We start from the raw sequence: 20,392 nt of genomic DNA, 5'->3' as shown, positions 1-20,392 counted from the left end.
TTTGGAAACTGGGCTCAATAAGGAGGTTAGTGACAAGAGAAATTCTTCTTCCTTCTCTCTATCCAGACCACTGCCTAAGATTTCCTCCTTCTCCTCCTCCCCATCCCCAGCATGCTAGTGCCTTAAACTTCTGCTCCATCAGGGCCTGTGCCTCACCATGTGTCAGGGTTGTGGCAGCATGCTATAACCTTGAACATCTGCCTCTCCAGGGCCTGCCCCTCACCTTGTGTCTCAGGCGTGGTGGCAGAAAGAGGAAGGTAAGAGAGGAAGGGGGAGTATTTTCCTGTAACCACTGTTTGATCTACCACTTAGTTGACTCTTGCACTACCACCATCTCCTCACCCCCACCACCTCCCCATCTCAAAACTTTCTTCTTTTCCCCAAAGCCTTGGATGTCAGACCTGTGATTAAATGAACATAACAGACTGAATCTGGGTGTCTCCTCTGATAAATAAAACTTATGTCGGCCATGTTTAAAAACCATCAAAATCCTCTTTTCTTTCCCTACACGGTTGAGAAAAAAGAAAATGAAGTGAGACATAAGAAGAGACCATTTAACTCTAGATTTTCTCTCTACTTTGGCAATAAGAACTTTTAGATAGCATTGAAAAGGTTGAAGATGTTCTTTTCGGACAAGTCAAGAGGGGAAAAGCAAGGACAGATCAGCAAAGATAGAATGAATCTGTGGGGCCAAATTAGGTTTTACAGCTCTATTACTCCAGTTCCTGGAATTGCTATTTTTATGTTGTGAGTTTTAAGGAAATTGCATTGCATCTTCCAACACTGTAGGTGCTGATGTTTGTTTAGCAATGAAGGATTTGATTGGAAATAACAAGAGGAAATTCTGCAAGTGGGGTGGGGTAGGAGTAGAGGCAGGGAGGGGGATCAGAAAAGACAGGACAGTTACAATAAATGAAAGGCTCTGGGATAGATAAATGAAGACAGACATGGCTCAGTACTGTTCTTTAGTGTCATATGAAAATGAGAGAGCACACACATAGCAACTGAATTTCAGGTAACTCTAGAGTTAATAACCTCAGTGAAGCAAGGATCTCAAACATCTGTTGGCAGCCGGGTGTGGCTGAGAAGTGCAAATGTACTCCCTCTTTGAATTTGGTTTTAGAGAGCCAGCATCTTCTCTGAAACATTCATAGCGGCCAGGACTTTGTACAGTGAAGCCCCATTCTAAGGATACCTCCGAGTTCCTGCCTTGAGCACAATACAGGTTGCAAGAAATCCAGCACAACCATCAGAGGATAAGGCTGACCTGTGATGGCAGCTTCCCTGGAGGACCACCCATCTCCCACCAACTCTTCCTGCCTGTGGCTACAGAACTCTGTGCCTTTCATCCAAGACTATCATCAGAAATCCACTAGCTCACATACCTAAATCACTTCTAGAAATTTGGCCTGTGGACAAAATCAGCCACAAGAAAGAACCGAAACACCAAGTAGGTCAGTGCTTCCATTCAAGTTGCAGTTCTGCTGACAAACACACATGAACACACAATAAATGTGTAAAACCAAAAATGCATGTAAAATGTAATTATAGATATAGATGCAGATATATACCCATGTACAGTAGACTATTCTATTCAAAGAAGATTTAAAGAATTATAGAAGATGAGTACAGGCACCTTCAAAAAAATTAAATTGTTATATGTAGATCAGTGGTTCTCTAACAGTTTGGTTAAAGGACCCATTACATTCTTTTTTTATGAGACAGAGTCTCACTCTGCTGCCCAGGCTGGAGTGCAATAACACGATCTCGTCTCACTGCAACCTCCGCCTCCTGGGCTCAAGCAATTCTCCTGCCTCAGCCTCCCGAGTAGCTGGGACTACAGGCATGCGCCACCATGCCTGGCTAATTTTTGTATTTTTTTAGTAGAGATGGAGTTTCGCCATGTTGGCCAGGCTAGTCTCAAACTCCCGACCTCAGGTGATCCACCTGCCTTGGCCTCGCAAAGTGCTGGGATTACAGGTGTGCGCCACCATGCCCAGCCTACATTCTTAAGTTTTTGAGAACCTCAAGTAGCTTTTGTTTATGTTGGTTATAGCTATCAATATTTACCATATTAGCAATTAAAACCATGAATTAAATTATTTTTTTTTGAAACTGAGTCTCACTCTGTCACACAGGCTGGAGTGCAATGGCAAGATCTCGGCTCACTGCAACCTTTGCCTCCCAGGTTCAAGCAATTCTCCTGCCTCAGCCTCCCGAGTAGCTGGGATTACAGGTGCCCGCCACCACATCGGGCTAATTTTTGTATTTTAGTAGAGATGGGGTTTCACCATGTTGGCCAGGCTGGTCTTGAACTCCTAACCTCAGGTGATCTGCCTGCCTTGGCCTCCCAAAGTGCTGGGATTATTGGCGTGAGCCACTGTGCCTGGCCTAAAAAATATTTATTAATTCATTAAAAATTAATGACAAAGTAATAAATCCATTATGTGTTAACATAAATAACTTTTCTTGAAAAGTATATTTTTCAAGCAAAATAATTTAGTGAGAAAACTGATGCTGTGGGACATTTTTGCAAATCTCTTTAATATACATCTTATTAGGAGATACCTGGATTTTCATATCTGCCTCTACATTCAATTTGCTGTAATCACATAGCCTCTGGAAAACTCCACTGTATACTCTTAAAAGAATGAGAGTGAAAAAAGCAAATTATTATAAATTATAAAAATACTTTTGACCTCATGAACCCCTTGCAAGGACTTCTAGGGGTTGCTAGACCACACTTTGAAACAAACAATTTTGAAGGAAAATAAAGTAACAAATTAATTATTTGGTAATTAAATAGCTAATAGTTAATTAATCAAAACTTGACTCAAGAAGAGGGAAAAAACAGATAGCCCAACAACTTTTCTTTTTCCATCTCAATTAAAAAAATAAAAATAATAAAAAATAAAGAGGCCTCTAACTTCCTCCTAGTCACAATGCAGGCATTTGGTCCCAGGACTACAGGACTGCCTGACTCCAGCAGGAACTCCTTATACTTACTTCTCTCCTCTCTCCAGAAAATCTGTCTTTATCTTGATCCGTCCCTGGATTTACTTATTTATTTTATTATTATTATTATTATTTTTTGGAGACAGAGTCTTGCTCTGTCACCCAAGCTGGAGTGGAGTGGCACGATCTTGGCTCACTGAAACTTCCACCTCCTGGGTTCATGCAATTCTTGTGTCTCAGCCTCCTAAGCAGCTGCGATTATAGGTGCGCACCACCACACCCAGCTAATTTTTGTATTTTTAGTAGAGGCAGGGTTTTGCAATGTTGGCCAGGCTGGTCTCAAACTCCTGACCTCAAATGGTCCATCTGCCTCAGCCTCCCAAAGTGCTGGGATTACAGGCGTGAGCCACCATGCCTGGCCAGATAGAACAATAACTTTTAATAGAAGAAATTGAAAAAGTAATAAAGACCTACCTTTATAACCATCTAATATCATTTTATAAGTGAATTTAACAACATTTCAAGAAACAAAAACAGATAATTTCTTTGTTGTTAAAATTTTTGAAGCATAAGAAAGCCTCACGGTTCATTTCAAAAGGTTTACATAATCTAATATAAAATCTAATTGCATGATTTAATACCTAAACCAAATATCTATATATGTAAATATGCTAAATAAAATATTAAGTCGAATATGTATTTTTTTTGAGACAGGTCTCTTTCTGACGCCCAGGCTGGAGCTCAGTGGCGCAATCATGACTCACTGCAGCCTCTAACTCCTAGGCTCAAGTGATCCTCCACCTCGGCCAGCTGAATTGTATTCCCTTCAATTCAGCATTTCCAATTCTAAGAATTTATCAGACAAAAATATAGTCTCGAGTAGCTGGGACTACAGGCATGCACCACCATACCTAGCTAACTTTTTTCTTGGTAGAGATGGGGGTCTCGCTATGTTGACCATGCTGGTTTCAAACTCCTGGCCTTAAGCAATCCTCCTGCCTTGGCCTCCCAAAGTGCTGGGATTACAGGCATAAGCCACCACACCCAGCCCTTAAGTCTAATTATTATTATAATCAGAATGAAAAATGCTTATTTCAAGAAAACACCACAAATTCAACACAAAGAAATTATTAATTTACTTGACTACAAAATAGATAAAAGGAGAAAAATATAATTATTGCAAATATCCATTTATTATTTTTAACAAAACATTCTATACTTGGAATAGAAGCAAATTTCATTAAATAAAGGATAGGCCGGGCACGGTGGCTCATGCCTGTAATCCCAGCACTTTGGGAGGCTGAGGCAGGTGGATCACCTGAAGTCAGGAATTTGAGACCAGCCTGACCAACATGGTGAAACCCATCTCTACTAAAAAATACAAAAAAATTAGCTGAGCATGGTAGCGCATGTAATCCCAGCTACTCAGGAAACTGAGGCAGGAGAATCGCTTGAACCTGGGAGGCGGAGGTTGCAGTCAGCCGAGATCGCGTCATTGCACTTCAGCCTTGGCAACAAGAGCAAAACTGCATCTCAAAAAAAAAAAAAAAAAAAAATTAGATAAAGCATACCTATCAGAATAGAGCTGACAATATACTTAGTATTAAAATATACACATATGATACACCTAAATATACTGTATATATTTTTAAAATAGTAAAAAAGAAATGACAAAAGTATCATTATTTGCAAATAAGGTAACTACATACCTAGATAATAACTGAAAAACCACTAGGATTAATAATAGAGACCTGTAAGTTAGTCAGTTCCAAGACAAACATTAAACACACACACCTACAAACATGCATACATTACTTTCCTAATAGCCAAAGGAAAAAATGTATGGGAAAAAGAGATTCCACTCAAATTTCAACTAAAATCAAAAATAAAAAACATTTAAAAACACATAGGAATAAATAAATGTGTGAGGAAAAACTATAATATACTTGAAAGATCAAAACAAATATTGAAAAAGTACAGATAAATTTGTTCCTAGATGAAAAGTTCCATAAAATTAGAAATTTATGTTTGTTAAATGACCACAAACAAAGGTAAATGACAAATGTCAGGCTGGGAGAAACAGAATTGATGAAAGATTAATAGTCACTATGTCCAAAGAGCACTTACTAATCAATTTTAAAAAGCCAAATAACCAGATAATAGAAACCCAGACGGCTAGTAAACATATAAAAAGATGTAAAAGTTCATCTTTTGTAGTATTTGAAAATCAAATACTACAAGTGCGAACTAAAACAAGAAAACTTTTGCATATAGGTTAGAAAATATTGAAGAGTATAACTTCAGGTTTGAAAAAGACATGGGGTTGTAATACACTGCTGTAAACTGGTACCACCTTTTAGGAGGGCAATTTGGAAATACCTATCACAATTCTAAATGTGTATTCCCATCAATTCAGCAGTTCCAATTCTAAGAATTTATCAGACAAAAATATAGAAATACTAGACTCCATATACAAGTATGTTCATTGCAAATTTCATTTATAATAATAAAAACTGAAAACTGAAGGTGATCTGAATATTCTTCAACTGGATAAATGAATTAATTTAAGAAATTCTGATTTAACCATCTGTACGGGAAAGCTCATATATGCATATGTGAGCTCTGTAAGTTCTAACACAGTTGAAGGTTGTCAATGGTTGTTGCAGGATAAAAAGTTTTCAGAACATGTATGTTTCACTAAAGCAAACAAACCCAAACTATGTGCAGTCCATGTAGGTATACATTTATATGTATATAGCAAAAGGTCTTAGAAAGAGATTACCAAAATGTTACTCCAGAAAATGGGAAGTAGAAAAGAGGAAGAGAAAGAGAGAGACTAATGTTAACTTTACATACTTCTGAGTTGTTTGGCACTTTCAGTAAGCATGTGCTGTTTTTATAATTTAAAAAAGAAAAAAATTAAATGTAATACTTGTGAACCCTTTTCAGAAATTTAAAGGTTATTTTATAAACTCACAAGCAATTATCTAAGTTATCTTTTGCATAACAGTAAGTTTGCTAAAATGAATTATATCTCAATTTATATCAAACCAATTTACTAAAAAGAAATTAAAAGTAATATTAGATCACAAAATTTTAAAGTGTTACATAGTATATTTGCTTGGGTACTATTAGCTTGAGAAATCCTCATTTAAATATTATCTAAGAGGTTGAGGTCTATTTTATTTTAAAATGCACTATATTTTTAGGATCCTTGCTGCTTCACTATTACCTCTCAGCAATGAAAAACAGAGGAACAGTACAAAACAGTTTCTATCTTTGGGCTGAGAATAAATTTTTACTTTTGAAAAATTTATAGGTTTTTTGAAATTTATTATTTCTACGAGGACTTTGTGCTAAAGATGAAATATTTTTTTCTCTTTTTTTTTTTTTGAAACAGGATCTCACTGTGTTGCTCAAGCTGGAGTACAGTGGCATAATCTCGGCCCACTACAACCTCTGATTCCTGGGTTCAAGCGATTCTCACACCTCACCCTCCCGAGTACCTGGAATTACAGGCATGTGCCACCACAGCCAGCTAATTTTTGTATTTTTAGTAGAGATGGGGTTTCGCCACGGTGGCCAGGTTAGTCTTGAACTCCTGGCCTCAAGCAATCCACCCGCCTAGCCTCCTAAAGTTCTGGGACTACAGAGGTGTAAGCCACTGCACCTGGCCTTTTCTCTTTTTTATTCCTCAGTGTCTTACTTGGATGGGGCCGTATCTAATGGGTTTACTCCAGGTTGGGTCTGCAATCCGTCAGAAATATGCTCATAAGATTAGAACACTTGTTATCGGAGAAACCAGACTTTACCAAAAAAAAAAAAAAAAAAAGGTTACTTCTGCTTTTGCATCAGGGAAATCAAAGGAAAATGCATTAAAAGTACCTACTAATTCAGAATGTGTGATGTTTTTGAATGGGGTGGGGAGGATTTACCTTTCTTTAGCAAGTACTTCCTTCATTGATAGATCAATAACACAAACCAGATTTTCAGGGGCAATGCTTTAAATGTTTTAAAAAAACAGTTTTAAAGGGCTCTCATATACATTTTTAAAAACCATACAATTGACATGCTAATTACAAATTTGGTTTTATCTATTCATTAAAAGATAACTCCAAGGATTCTTTCAAGCTGAAATTTAATGAATGGACTATGTTGACCTAGTTTAAGTTACCACATGCATTTGAATGTAATACAACTACCTGTTTTAAAATTTTCTATATTTTATTTTCATTTCAAAGAGAACAGTTACCCATTTATTTGCAGGTAAACCTCATTCCCCATAAATGCAACAGCTAAACTTTAGAGGTATTGTGATATAGAATGAATGCTTTGTAAACTGTGAAATGCACACGTGTACCTAAAACTAGCAAGGTTACTATACACTCCCCAACTCACTCATGAAAAGTCTATTGAAAGATCCTTAAGGGGCAGTCCCTAAAAGAACTAAGACTCAAAAGCATTTAACTTTTAAAAGGACTTAGTGGGGCCAGGCGCGGTGGCTCACGCCTGTACTCCCAGCACTTTGAGAGGCCGAGGTGGGCCGATCACGAGGTCAGGAGATCGAGACCATCCTGGCTAACACGGTGAAACCCCGTTTCTACTAAAAATACAAAAAGTTAGCCGGGCAGGGTGGCAGGCGCCTGTAGTCCCAGCTACTCGGGAGGCTGAGGCAGGAGAATGGCGTGAACCCAGGAGGCGGGGTTGCAATAAACTGAGATCGCGCCACTGCACCCCAGCCTGGGCGACAGAGCGAGACTCCATCTCAAAAAAAAAAAAAAGGACTTAGTGGAATGCTCTCTCTTTTCCCATAAATGCAAGTTTAGCCTAATATTAGCATATGTCTGGGACATTCATTCTATAATAGTTTTGTGTGGCATTACGCTGTAGAAGTTTACAGGAATCAAACTTGCTTTGCATGGATAAGTGGACCATATAGGAACTGAAGGGAGCTCTAAACTAATCTAACCAAAAATAGGGCTACAAATTCTGAAAACTCCTTAGTAAGCTCAGAAAAGGCTTATTGAATGAACTGGACCTTGGGTTGGTCTTACATGGTGGGTGACAGAGAACACACACAGATTTAGGAAGAATGCCTGTCATACAAAATAAAAATCGAGAAGCCATGCACAAATGGACAAAAAGCAGAAAATACACATGCTAAATCAGAAAGCTGAGTTAAGGAACAAAGACAGCCAGCTCATGTCTGCACCCACAATATATATATAGCTCTCTATACTTAAAGTTGAGAATTTTGACACATTCTATTTATGAGCTAAACATAATTAGAAAAAATATAGTCCTTTAGAAAAAGAACATCAATCAATAACAGAAGGGAAATTACCAATTAAAAAAGATTCTAGGACTAATGGCCTGAGAGTTTAAGAGGCCTCTGTAAATACATACAAAATTTTTAGTATGTGCATTTTTAGGACAAAGGAATTCACTGCTTTCTTCAGATTCTGAATGAGATCAATAATCCTAAATTAGTTATGAATCCACAGATTTAAGTAAAAATCCAAAGCCATTTGAATATCCATTTTTCAGAATTTAAAAAGACAATTACAGGCCGGATGCAGTGGCTCATGCTTGTAATCCCAGCATTTTAGGAGGCCGAGGCGGACACATCACCTGTCAGGAGTTCAAGACCAGCCTGGCCAACATGGCAAAACCCCATCTCTACTAAAAACAAAAATTAGCTGGGCGTGGTGGCATGCACCTGTAGTCCCAGCTACTCAGGGAGGCTGAAGCAGGAGAATCGCTTGAACCTGGGAGGCGGAGGTTGCAATGAGCCCAGATCATGCCACTGCACTCCAGTCTGGGTGACAGAGTGAGACTTCATCTTAAAAAAAAAAAGAAAAGAAAGAAGACAATTTCCTAAATAAAAAATGCTGCTACAGAAATTGTACTGCTGTCTGTGGCCATACCACCCTGAATGTGCCTGATCTCACATGATCTCAAGAGCTAAGCAGGGTCGGGCCTGGTTAGCACTTGGATGGATAGAAATGGTACTGCTTTTATTCTTAGCTAATTTTCTAGGGTCATGTATAATTTGTAGTACTTACTGCAAAGTATGCAGATATAAAGTATAATAAATGATAGGAAAAAAGTTTTGATTTGACAAAACTCCAACCATATCAAGTTGCATATTGATAAGCAGGTGTTTCATCCAAAGTAACACTTAAAAGACCATATATACATTTAAAGTCAATGGACTAAGCAAACTGTTTCCCATACCCTACCCGTGAAGAGACCAATAAACCAAACTGATAGTACAATATTGCCCTCTACTGGACTCAACTAGTAAAGATGAACCTAAAAACTAAAACTGAAAGCATTTAGCTTTTAAAAGGACTTAATGGAATACTCTTTTCCCATAAATACAAATTTAGCCTAATATTAGCATATGTCTGGGACATTCATTCTATAGTTTTTGTGTGGCATTATGATGTAGAAGTTTAGAGGAATCAATCATGAATATAAAATAACCACTATAGGGCCGGGTGCAGTAGCCTGTAATACTAGCACTTTGGGAGGCCACACCAGGAGGATCACTTGAGCCCAGGAGTTCAAGACCAGCCTTGGCAACATAGGGAGCCCTCATCGCTACAAAAAAATAAAAAATAAGTTATCTGGGCATAGTGGCATGCACCTGTTGTCCCAGTTACTCAGGAAGGTGAAGTGGGAGGATCACTTGAGCCTAAGAGGTCAAGGCTGCAGTGAGCTGTGATCACACCACCGCACTCTGGCCTAGGTGACAGAGTGAGACCCCGTCTCAAATAAATAAACACTGTAATAAGTATTTTTCTTAAAACTATATAGAATCTTAGAGTTGAAAAGGCTTAAGATCTCTAGTCTAACCAACTATATAGTGCACACTTTCTATGTATCTTGGCCAAGTACATTGGCACTCTGTATCTGTGGATCCTACATCTATGGATTCAATCAACCCTGGATAGAAAACATTTAGGGGGAAAAAAAGGATCTGTACTGAACAGGTACAGATTTTTTCCTGTGATTATTCCCCAAATAATGTAGCATAACAACTATTTACATAGCACCCACATTGCATTATATAAGTAATCTTGAGATGATTTAAAGTATACAAGAGGATGTGTGTAAGTTATATGCAAATAGTATACCATTTTATATGAGAAACTTAAGCATCTGTGGATTTTGGTACCTGCGAGGGGCTCGGGAGTGCTGGAACCAACCCCCACATATATCAAGGGACAACTGTATTTTCCAGCCTTGGCTTAAACATGCTAGTGATGGGAAATCTCTGGAAACAATCTATCCTGTTCTGGATAATTCTCAATTCTTAATAGCTCTTGATTCTATCCTTGCAGCAATCTAATTCCTCTTTTATAAGGAAGCCCCTCAAATATTTAAGGAAAGCAAACTCATCCCACTGAATCATCTATTCTCAAAATTAAATAACCCAAGCTCCTTCAGCAGTGGCTTCTGTGACCAGGTTTCAGATGGCTCCAGCATTCTGAATGCACTAAATCCTCTAAATGTGTATTCATTTTCTATTGCTCCTATAACAAATTATCACAAATTTAGTGGTTTAAAACACCAATTTATCTTTAGGTCCCAGGTCTGACACAGGTCTCACTGGGTTAAAATCAAGGTGCCAGCAGGGCTGTGTTCCCTTCTGGAGGCTGTTAGTAGTAAATCTGTTTCCTTGCCTTTTCTAGCTTCAAAAGAACATCTGCATTCCTTGGCTCATGGCTCCCTTCCTCCATCTTCAGAATAAACGTTACATTTCTCTTACCATTATGTTATAATCACATCTCCCTCTTACCCTGACCTCTGTGGCCAACTTTCTTCCCCTTTGGAAAATTGCAACTGCCTTTATCTGTCTTCAGTCATTTGTAAAATCTGCTATTTTTAACCCATTTTCCTAGTGTTCCATTATTAGAACGCTAAGCTTGTGGGAGATATTTATATCCTACTGCTCTGGGTCATCGCCAAGGTCTGATTTTTCACCAAAAAAGTTTGCAACCTCCAGCATAAATGGGTTAAAAGCCCTCAAAAATCAAGAATAGCTGCAAGTTCTTTCTGAAGCTATACTGGAATGTAATGCACCCAGGTCTAAACACCTGAATCCATTTTGAAAAGCTTCACCATGTGGAGCATTCATTCTCCCTTACCAATGACCAGTCTACCTCTTTTCGGCAGGAAGATCATTTTCCTTGACATAAAGGACAGAAGCAAAACAGGATTTTTCAGAGCCCTGCTTTCTCTATATCATGCATCAGCAGTATACTATCAGTTCCAAATAGCAGATCTATCCATCCTTTTCATCTTTTTCTTGCTCTAAACGTAACTTTAAGTATACAAATCTTCCTTATCAATTCTTGAAAGCTTCTATTCATTAGCTTTAGCTTTCTGGTTGCTGTTCTTATACACATAAGCCATAAGCCACCTCTTTTTTTTTCAGATGTACTCTCCCCAGGCTGGAGTGCAGTGGCACAATCTTGGCTCACTGCAGCCTCCGCCTCCAGGGTTCAAATGATTTTCCTGCCTCAGCCTCCCGAATAGCTGGGACTACAGGTGCACACCACCACACCCGTCTAATTTTTGTATTTTTAGTAGAGACGGGATTTTACTATGTTGGCTAGGCTGGTCTCGAACTCCTGACCTCAGGTGATCCACCCACCTCAGCCTCCCAAAGTACTGGGATTATAGGCATGAGCCAACACCCAGTCAAGCCATCCTCTTTCATTTGCATTAATTTGACTTCATCTTTCCTGTATTTCTTTTGAAACTGATCCCAGGTTTGCAAAAAATTTAACTGTTGAAGTTGGATGATAGGTACACAGGAGCTCATAGGCCAAACTAAACAGTCAAATAAATATATCTAAATACAAGCCTTTGTGTAAAAACAGAGGCAGAGATAGAAAGAGATCCCTACTTCTTCTTTATTCAGGTGTATTTTCCCCCTACCTTTTTTTTTTAATTCATTGAGATAGTTTGGTTTGAATTAAAATGTGAATTGCACTTTCTCTGATGTTTTCAATCCTTTTAATTTATCTTCCAGCACAGAATCCTATGCCATTTTTCTTTGCCTTTTCTTTGTAGTGTTTGAAATCCACTTATCAAAAGTTTAGGATATATTCTACTTATGCCTCTTCCTCCCATCCTTCAGGAATACAAATTTAAAAGGCTATCAATTTTTCATTTAGGACTAGATTCGTTCCCCCACCATCCTTTAGGAAAATGGTTCTTAAAGTGTTGTCGTTGTAATAGCATCAGCATTACCTATGAGCTTGTTAGAAATGCAAATTCATGAGTCTCACCTGACCTACTTATTAGCATCTCTGGGAATGGGACCTGGGAAACTCTCCAAGTGGGTCTCATGCATGTTAGATAACCACTACTTTAGGAAAAGAAACAGTTCCAATCCAAGAGTTGTCAGATAACACACTTTTAGTTAAACGTGATTTCCATCATGTGCCGAGACACTGGGAGTCCCTCACACTACTGTATTCATTAGCCTTTGTGACTATTTTGTATTTGTAATTAATCAACCCTCCCCTTGGCCAGATATTATACAGTATACTTCTACTACTCTATCTATCCTATTTTGTTTTGTTTTGTTTTTTGAGACAGGATCTTACTTTGTTCCAGGCTGGAGTGGGAGCGCAGTGGTGCAATCTCAGCTCACTGCAACCTCCGCCTCCTGGGCTACAGTGATCCTCCCACCTCAGTCTCCGCAGGAGCTGGGACCACAGGTACCATCGTGAGATCACTCTCAGGATCTCAAATCTCAGTGCAGGTACATAATTTCTTGCCATATCACACTATTACATCTTTCCTCTTAACAAATCTGAGCCTTATAAGAAGGAATTATCCTTCCATTATTACATTCAAATGGTAAGACCAAACCCAGAAAGTCATCATGACAGTCGTAAGGTATTTATTACTCTCTTATGATCTCAAATTTATTATTAAAATGTTGTATGCCAATATAGACTTTGGAGACTCTAAGCATTATGTCCCACAACTTTCCATATTGTTCTCTTGTGAATCCCTGAATACTGCCTTTATTTATTCTACTTACTACGTCTTACTGTAACACTGTTTCACCAGTTAATCTGCTTATGCTTCTCCTCTTTAGCAGTATTAAGTTTAAAGCTGTTCTGATTGATTAGCTAGTTCCTTCTAAGAAAACACATTTAGGGGATATACTCCATCCTGCTTCCATATTCTCCCAAACTCAGTGGAAAATGATTATTATACTAACTGTGAACAAAAATATAGACTTTTCTTTCTAAGCTTTTAAATTAATGCTTTTATAATGATGATAAATAAAAACTATTGGGGCCGGGAGTGGTGGCTCACACCTGTGATCCCAGAACTTTGGGAGGCCGAGGCAGGCAGATCACTTGCAATCAGGAGTTCGAGACCAGCCTGACCAACATGGTGAAACCGCGTCTCTACTAAAAATACAAAAATTAGCTGGGTGTGGTGGCATATGCCTGTAATCCCAGCTACTCATGAGGCTGCAGCAGGAAAATTGCTTGAACTTGGTAGGCGGAGGCTGCAGTGAGCCGAGATTACGCCACTGCACTCTAGCCTGGGCGACAGAGCGAGACTCCATCTCAAAAAAAAAAAAAAGAACAGAAAAAAAAATTGCTATCATCAGAAAGGGATTGGTAGAACCAGGAATATAGATGTGTTAATGCAAATTTTATTGCTTAATTTTTTTTTTTTTTTTTTTTGAGACAGGGCCTCGCTCTGTCACCCAGGCTAGAGTACAGTGGTGTGATCATGGCTCACTGCAGCTTCAACCCCCCAGGCCCAAGCAATCCTCCCTCCTTGGCCTCCAGGGTAGCTGGGACTACAGATATGCATCACCACACCCAGCTAATTTTTAAATTTTTTTGTAGAGACAGAGTCTCACTGTGTTGCCCAGGCTGGTCTTGAACTGACTCAAGAGATCCTCCCACCTCAGCCTCCCAAAGTGCTGGGATTACAGGCATGAGTTACTGCGACTGGCCATTTAATTTTTAAAAAAACTTTACTTGAGGCCACCCTTTGTTTCTTTTGTAAGCAGGAATATAATAAATACCACCATATTGATAAAGTATTGTTTGCTTTAAATAGATCTGTGATAATCTACTTCTTAGAAGTGGAAAAAATCAAATCATTCAAATGGACTCAATTGTATATTCTGGTGTGAATTATGAGATAATTGACATCAATCAATTTTATGGATAGTATATTGACGTTTGTTCTACAAACAGACAAAGAAGTTCTAAGGTAGAGATATTTACAAGGTCTAAGTTGAAAGCCACAATGTAGAACATGGCACTAGAGAAATCACAGAATTTATATTCAAAATGCAGAATATTCTGAAGATATGTGTAACTAGCTTAAATTGAGATGTGTAACAAATAAGTGGTTTAAAAAGCAATTTCTATCCAACCTGGCTTGCACAGCATATCTCAACTCCAAAGAAGTAATAAAAGATGGCAATAAAAGAAAGTAACATATGGCCAAGCATGGTGGCTCACGCCTGTAATTCCAGCACTTTGGGAGGCCAAGGCAGGCAGATCATGAGGTCAGAAGATCAAGACCATCCTGGCTAACACGGTGAAACCCCATCTCTAATAAAAACTACAAAAAATTAGCCGGGCATGGTGGCGGGCACCTGTAGTCCCTGCTACTCGCGATGCTGAGGCAGGAGAATGGCATGAACCTGGGAGACGGAGCTTGCAGTGAGCTGAGATCGTGCCACTGCACTCCAGCCTGGGTGACAGAGAGAGATTCTGTCTCAAAAAAAAAAAAAAAAAAAAGAGAGAAAGTAACATAATAACAGAAAATCACGAAGTGAACCATAAACATAATTTTCTGAAGAAACCTGGGATGTGAAAAGAGTATACTGCATATAAAACTGTAATTTCTTGAATTTTTATTCTTAGGAAATGAATAGATTAAAATATATTAGTTATTACTACAAATAAAACAATAAAACATAGCACACTAAACTATGGAAACATATTAATTCTTCAATAATCAGAACAGTCACATATTTCTGCTAAATAGTTGTCTGGCTAAAATTAGTTATAAAAAGTAAAGTTTAAGCAGAATAATTCTATTTTTAAAAACAGTTATCTTCTGGCAGGGCACGGTGGCTCATGCCTGTAATCCCAGCACTTTGGGAGGCCGAGGTGGGCGAGTCACCTGAGGTCGGGTGTCCGAGACCAGCCTGACCAACGTGGAGAAACCCCGTCTCTACTAAAAATACAAAAAAAAATTAGCTGGGCTTGGTGACACATGCCTGTAAGCCCAGCTACTTGAGAGGCTAAGGCAGAAGAATCGCTTGAACCCGGGAGGCAGAGGTTGCAGTGAGCCGAGATGGTGCCATTGTATTCCAGCCTGGGCAACAAGAACGAAACTCCGTCTCAAAACAAACAAACAAAAAAAACAGTATCTTCTGTTTCTAATATGGAACATAAATACCTTATAAATAGTAACATTAAGCTAATATTGTTAAAATCATCAAATAAGTGATCAAATGGATAATATGAATCTTAATGTAAAAATATAAACTTTGATTCACAGGTTCTGAGGGTTAGGGAAATATATAAACATAAGCTTTGAGAGGAAGGGTTTGGTGGTAAGATATATAACCACATTCAGAAAATATACTTCTTATTCCTATTTGTTTCTCAAAACTCTCACTAAAGTGACAGTCACTCAGCTTTTGGAAGTCTGTTTCTCTCTACCAAAATTGGACCAGAAGATGACACATCAGGGAGAAATGCTTTGATGATTGACTAGAAAATTACTCTAAGTGTTTATAAGCCCAGTTATATCATCATCATCATCCCCTTTATTCTTCCATTTGCTCAGTTATCTTGTCAGCAACACAGATACTATATAAAATCATTCTACCCTTTTTCATTTCCTGGCTCTTCTATATCATTCTATCCAGCTTCAACAATCTTCAGCTTATTTGGGGCTAATAAACAGGCTCACCCAAAGAAAGTGAGGGTTTACGATGTAATGTTCTGTTGATACTGCAGGCTTCTTAGGGGAAAGACATCTCATAAATATAAACAAATATGCTTAGAACCCATGGTTGGAATTTGAGATTACAGAAGTTTCTCATTTCTCACTATACTTCATTTAACAGTATTAGCAAAGCTTTATGTTTTCATGTCAGTTTTGACACATAAGAATATTACAGCAATGACTTTTTTTTTCACTTAACAAAGAAAACAGTTTTGGTCGGGCGCAATGGCTCACGCCTGTAATCCCAGCACTTTGGGAGGCCGAGGCGGGCGGATCACGAGGTCAGGAGATCGAGACCATCCTGGTTAACACGGTGAAACCCCGTCTCTACTAAAAATACAAAAAATTAGCCGGGTGCCCTGGCGGGCGCCTGTAGTCCCAGCTACCCGGGGGGCTGAGGCAGGAGAATGGCATGAACCCGGGAGGCGGAGCTTGCAGTGAGCCGAGATTGCGCCACTGCACTCCCGGCTGGGCAAAAGAGCGAGACCTCGCCTCAAAAAAAAAAAAAAAAAGAAAAGAAAAGAAAACAGTTTTAAAAAATGAGGCCATTTCTCTCCCTTTTATCATTGACTGGAAGATACGCCATCTTTTTATATTTTACTCCAGAGGGAAGAAGGCTCATCATAATTGAAATGACCCTATTCTAGGACTATTCTAAAATGCACATATCCACCTCAAAAAATCTCTGGAAACCTAGTCAAATCTCTTTCTCTGACCATCATGCCTCACATGGAGCTAATAATGAATGTCTGCAACTGATTGAGGGACTTTAAAAAAGATGGCAGTCCTAGGACAAACTAACTTGCTTTGTTAGGACAAAACTAATTCCTTTTTTCATTCAGTCACTCAACAAGTATTTATTAAGCAGCTATAAATTGCTTCAATCATTCAGTAAGTACACAAAATGTAAAAAATATAATAGAGTAAGGAATATTTCTACATTCCCATTTTTTGAGAAATTCCTAGCATGCACTTCACATATAGTTTTGTGCATGCAAATGAACTTACCTCTCTTACAGATAGCTGTGGTGGGAAGGAGACTGAAAATACCAAGCTGGTGAATTCAAACCCAGAGGCCTCAACCTTTTGGCACACCTAAAAAAGCATTACAATTATGTAAATTCCCAGGAATTGCTGAAAATATTACTTACTCTAATCTTAATAACATGAATTTCTGGTCCAGGAGATGACATGGCAAAACTTCCAAACTTTCACATTTGACAGTGGAACACTCACAAATATCTTGAGATTAAATATTGCCTAACTATGACCCTGAAGACTAATACCACAAGGAACCAAAACAGCCAGGAGTAACATCTTCAGAATAAACTGTTAAGTGTCAAAATAGCTTTCTATTAGGTCACCCCCTAACTTTCAAACAAAATAAACCCAAATATAGCACTCCTGACAGAAAAAACAAACACAAGGCAATCCCACATTCAATCATTTACCTTCTACAAGGCTGTACCACTAGTCTTTTCAGGACAATAATAAGTACGACTAGAAATGAACTTTTCTGTAACTTAGTTATGTTAAACAGCAAAATGAAAACAAACTGCTATATTTTTCTTCAATTAAATAGCACTTATGACTGAAATACATGAATACACATTTTATTAATTTTCAGATATGTCAATTAAAAAGTAATTTGAGAAGAGTAGGCTTTTGGTTTTTTAAAAAAAAAAAAAGAAAATATTTTAATGATCCAATTGTGTGAAACAAGTTGAAATGAATGGCAGTGTTCCTTTCAATATAAAAATTCTTGGCCGGGCGCTGTGGCTCACGCTTGTAATCCCAGCACTTTGGGAGGCCGAGGCAGGAGGATCACCAGGTCAGGAGATCGAGACCATGGTGAAACCCCATCTCTACTAAAAATACAAAAAAAAAAATCAGCCGGGCGTGGTGGCGGGCGCCTGTAGTCCCAGCTACTCAGAGAGGCTGAGACAGGAGAATGGCGTGAACCCGGGAGGCGGAGCTTGCAGTGAGCCGAGATTGCGCCACTGCCCTCCAGCCTGGGCAACAGAGCGAGACTCCGTCTCAAAAAAAAAAAAAAAAAAAAAATTATTGGACCTGGGCATGGTGGCATGTGCCTGTAGTCCCAGCTACTTGGGAGGCTAAGGCATGAGGATCACTTGAGCCCAGAAGTGGAGGTTGCAATGAGCCGATATCATGCCACTGCACTCCAGCCTGGGTGACAGAGTGGGACCCTGTCTCAAAAAAAACAAAAACAAAAACCAGGTCGGGCGTGGTGGCTCATGCCTATGATCCCAACACTTTGGGAGGCCAAGTCAGGTGGATCACCTGAGGTCAGGAGTTCAAAGGAGGCAAAGTCAGGCGGATCACCTGAGGTCAGGAGTTCGAGACCAGACTGGCCAACATGGTGAAACCCCCGTCTCTACTAAAAATACAAAAATTAGCTGGGCGTGGTGGCACATGCCTGTAATCCCAGCTACTCAGGAGGCTGAGGCAAGAGAATCATTTGAACCTGGGAGGTGGAAGTTGTAGTGAGCTGAGATCACACCACTGCACTCCAGCCTGGGTGACAAGAGTGAAACTCTGTCTCAAAAAAAAAAAAAAAAAAAAAAAAAAAAAAACAGAAAAAAAAGAGAATTTGGCCAGGCACGGTGGCTCATGCCTGTAATCCCAGCACTTTGGGCCAAGGCGGGCGGATCACAAGGTCAAGAGATCAAGACCATCCTGGCTAACATGGTGAAACGCCGTCTCTATTGAAAATACAGAAAATTAGCTGGGCATGGTGGCGGGTGCCTGTAGTCTCAGCTACTCGGGAGGCTGAGGTAGGAGAACGGCATGAACCCGGGAGGTGGAGCTTACAGTGAGCTGAGATTGCGCCACTGCGCTCCAGCCTGGGCAACAGAGCAAGACTCCGTCTCCAAAAAAAAAAGAATTCTTGGCCTTGGCCTTGGCCTTGGCCGGGTAAAGTGACTCACACCTGTAATCCCAGCACTTTGGGAGGCCAAGGCAGGTGAATCATCTGAGGTCGGGAGTTCGAGACCAACCTGACCAATATGGAGAAAACCTGTCTCTACTAAAAATACAAAATTAGCCAGGCGTGGTGGTGCATGCCTGTAATCCCAGCTACTCCGGAGGCTGAGGCAGGACAATCGCTTGAACCTGGGAAGTGGAGGCCGCGATGAGCCGAGATCGCGCCATTGCACTACAGCCTGGACAACAAGAGCAAAACTCCATCTCAAAAAAAAGAAAAAAAATTAGGTGGGCATGGTGGTGCATGCCTGTAGTCCTAGCTACTCAGAAGGCTGATGTAGGAGGATTGCTTGAGCCCCAAGAGTTGGAGGCTGCAGTCGGCTGTGATTGTACCACTGCACTTCAGCCTAGGCAATAGAATGAGACCCAAGAAAGAATTGCCTTGTCTCGAAAAAAGGAAAGAAAAAAGAATTATTGGTTTTATGACTGAAAATCTCTACGTAACTGCACCTATAATGAAAAACAGGTTATTTACCTTTTTAATGAAATCTCTCTCACAGAATTCTTGAAGAATTCCTAGGCATACATTACATACATTTAAATTTGAGTTCTTGGAAGCAATGCTTCCATCTTGACTAACAGAGATCCTTCCCTCTCCATTTTGACTTAGATTATCAATACTATCTTCCAGTTCTTGCAGTCGAATTTTCTTGGGAGGTGGATTCATAACTTCCAAAATTAATTCATCTTTTTCAGTTTCCAGAAATTTCTGTAGTTCATTGAGCAACTCCTGGAAAGTTAATGAAAGAAAAAGTAATGACCCACTGACAATGTCCTTAAGGCTTTCTAGGTAAGATGAAACAAGAAAATACCAGTGAAAATTAGGACATATCACAAATTTTACAATGTTGACATATCAATTCTGAAGCAATCCAGTTATTTTATTAGCCAGCACTGGCTTTTGTGGAATTTAAAAGAGAATTACCTATCTCTATTATATATGTGTGAATACTTTTTCAAAAGAGTTCCATATATCAGTGAAGCAAAAGTCATAAATCTGAGGGAGAAAGGCTCCAATACAAATTTGTAGTTCTGTTGTGAGAGTCATTCATTGCTAATTTCAGTAAAAACAAACTTCAGTTCTAATGATTCACATATAAAAATACAAACTGAATTTCCATCCTTGCTAGGTTATTTAATAACCTCACAATCACTAAAAGCTCACAAGTACAATATTTATTTAATATGAAATCTGATCATTAGGGTAGTCTAATAAGTAAAAATAATTTGGAGAAAATTTACTAAGAAAGGTACACAAATGCTGACAATGCTGAAAGTTAGCACAATTACAAACCATTTCCATATATTAATTGAAAGACATGCTCTACTATATTCTAGTTTGCCTAATTTGTTTTGTATTAGAATTTAAAAACCTGCATTTCTTTGAAACTATTCTCATATTTCT

At 39.0% G+C, this 20,392-nt stretch overlaps 2 protein-coding genes across 4 annotated transcripts in view; one reads left to right on the top strand and one right to left on the bottom strand.

Moving 5' to 3' along the window:
* Positions 1-20,392, top strand: part of PEX13 (peroxisomal biogenesis factor 13) — an 89,734-nt gene that overhangs the window by 31,732 nt on the left and 37,610 nt on the right. The gene's annotated exons all lie outside the window — the stretch shown is intronic.
* Positions 1-20,392, bottom strand: part of PUS10 (pseudouridine synthase 10) — a 68,111-nt gene that overhangs the window by 39,369 nt on the left and 8,350 nt on the right. For both annotated transcript variants that reach the window (XM_032178582.2, XM_032178583.2), the window contains exons 3-4: positions 19,463-19,717; positions 16,993-17,079 (exon numbers count right to left, since the gene is read on the bottom strand). In XM_032178582.2, the coding sequence (XP_032034473.1) occupies positions 16,993-17,079; positions 19,463-19,717 (342 nt within the window). The remainder of the gene's footprint in view (positions 1-16,992; positions 17,080-19,462; positions 19,718-20,392) is intronic.

The sequence above is a fragment of the Hylobates moloch genome, unplaced genomic scaffold (genome assembly GCF_009828535.3).
Source record: "Hylobates moloch isolate HMO894 unplaced genomic scaffold, HMol_V3 SCAFFOLD_15, whole genome shotgun sequence".
Taxonomy (NCBI): domain Eukaryota; kingdom Metazoa; phylum Chordata; class Mammalia; order Primates; family Hylobatidae; genus Hylobates; species Hylobates moloch.
This window is presented reverse-complemented; position numbering and strand designations above follow the sequence as displayed.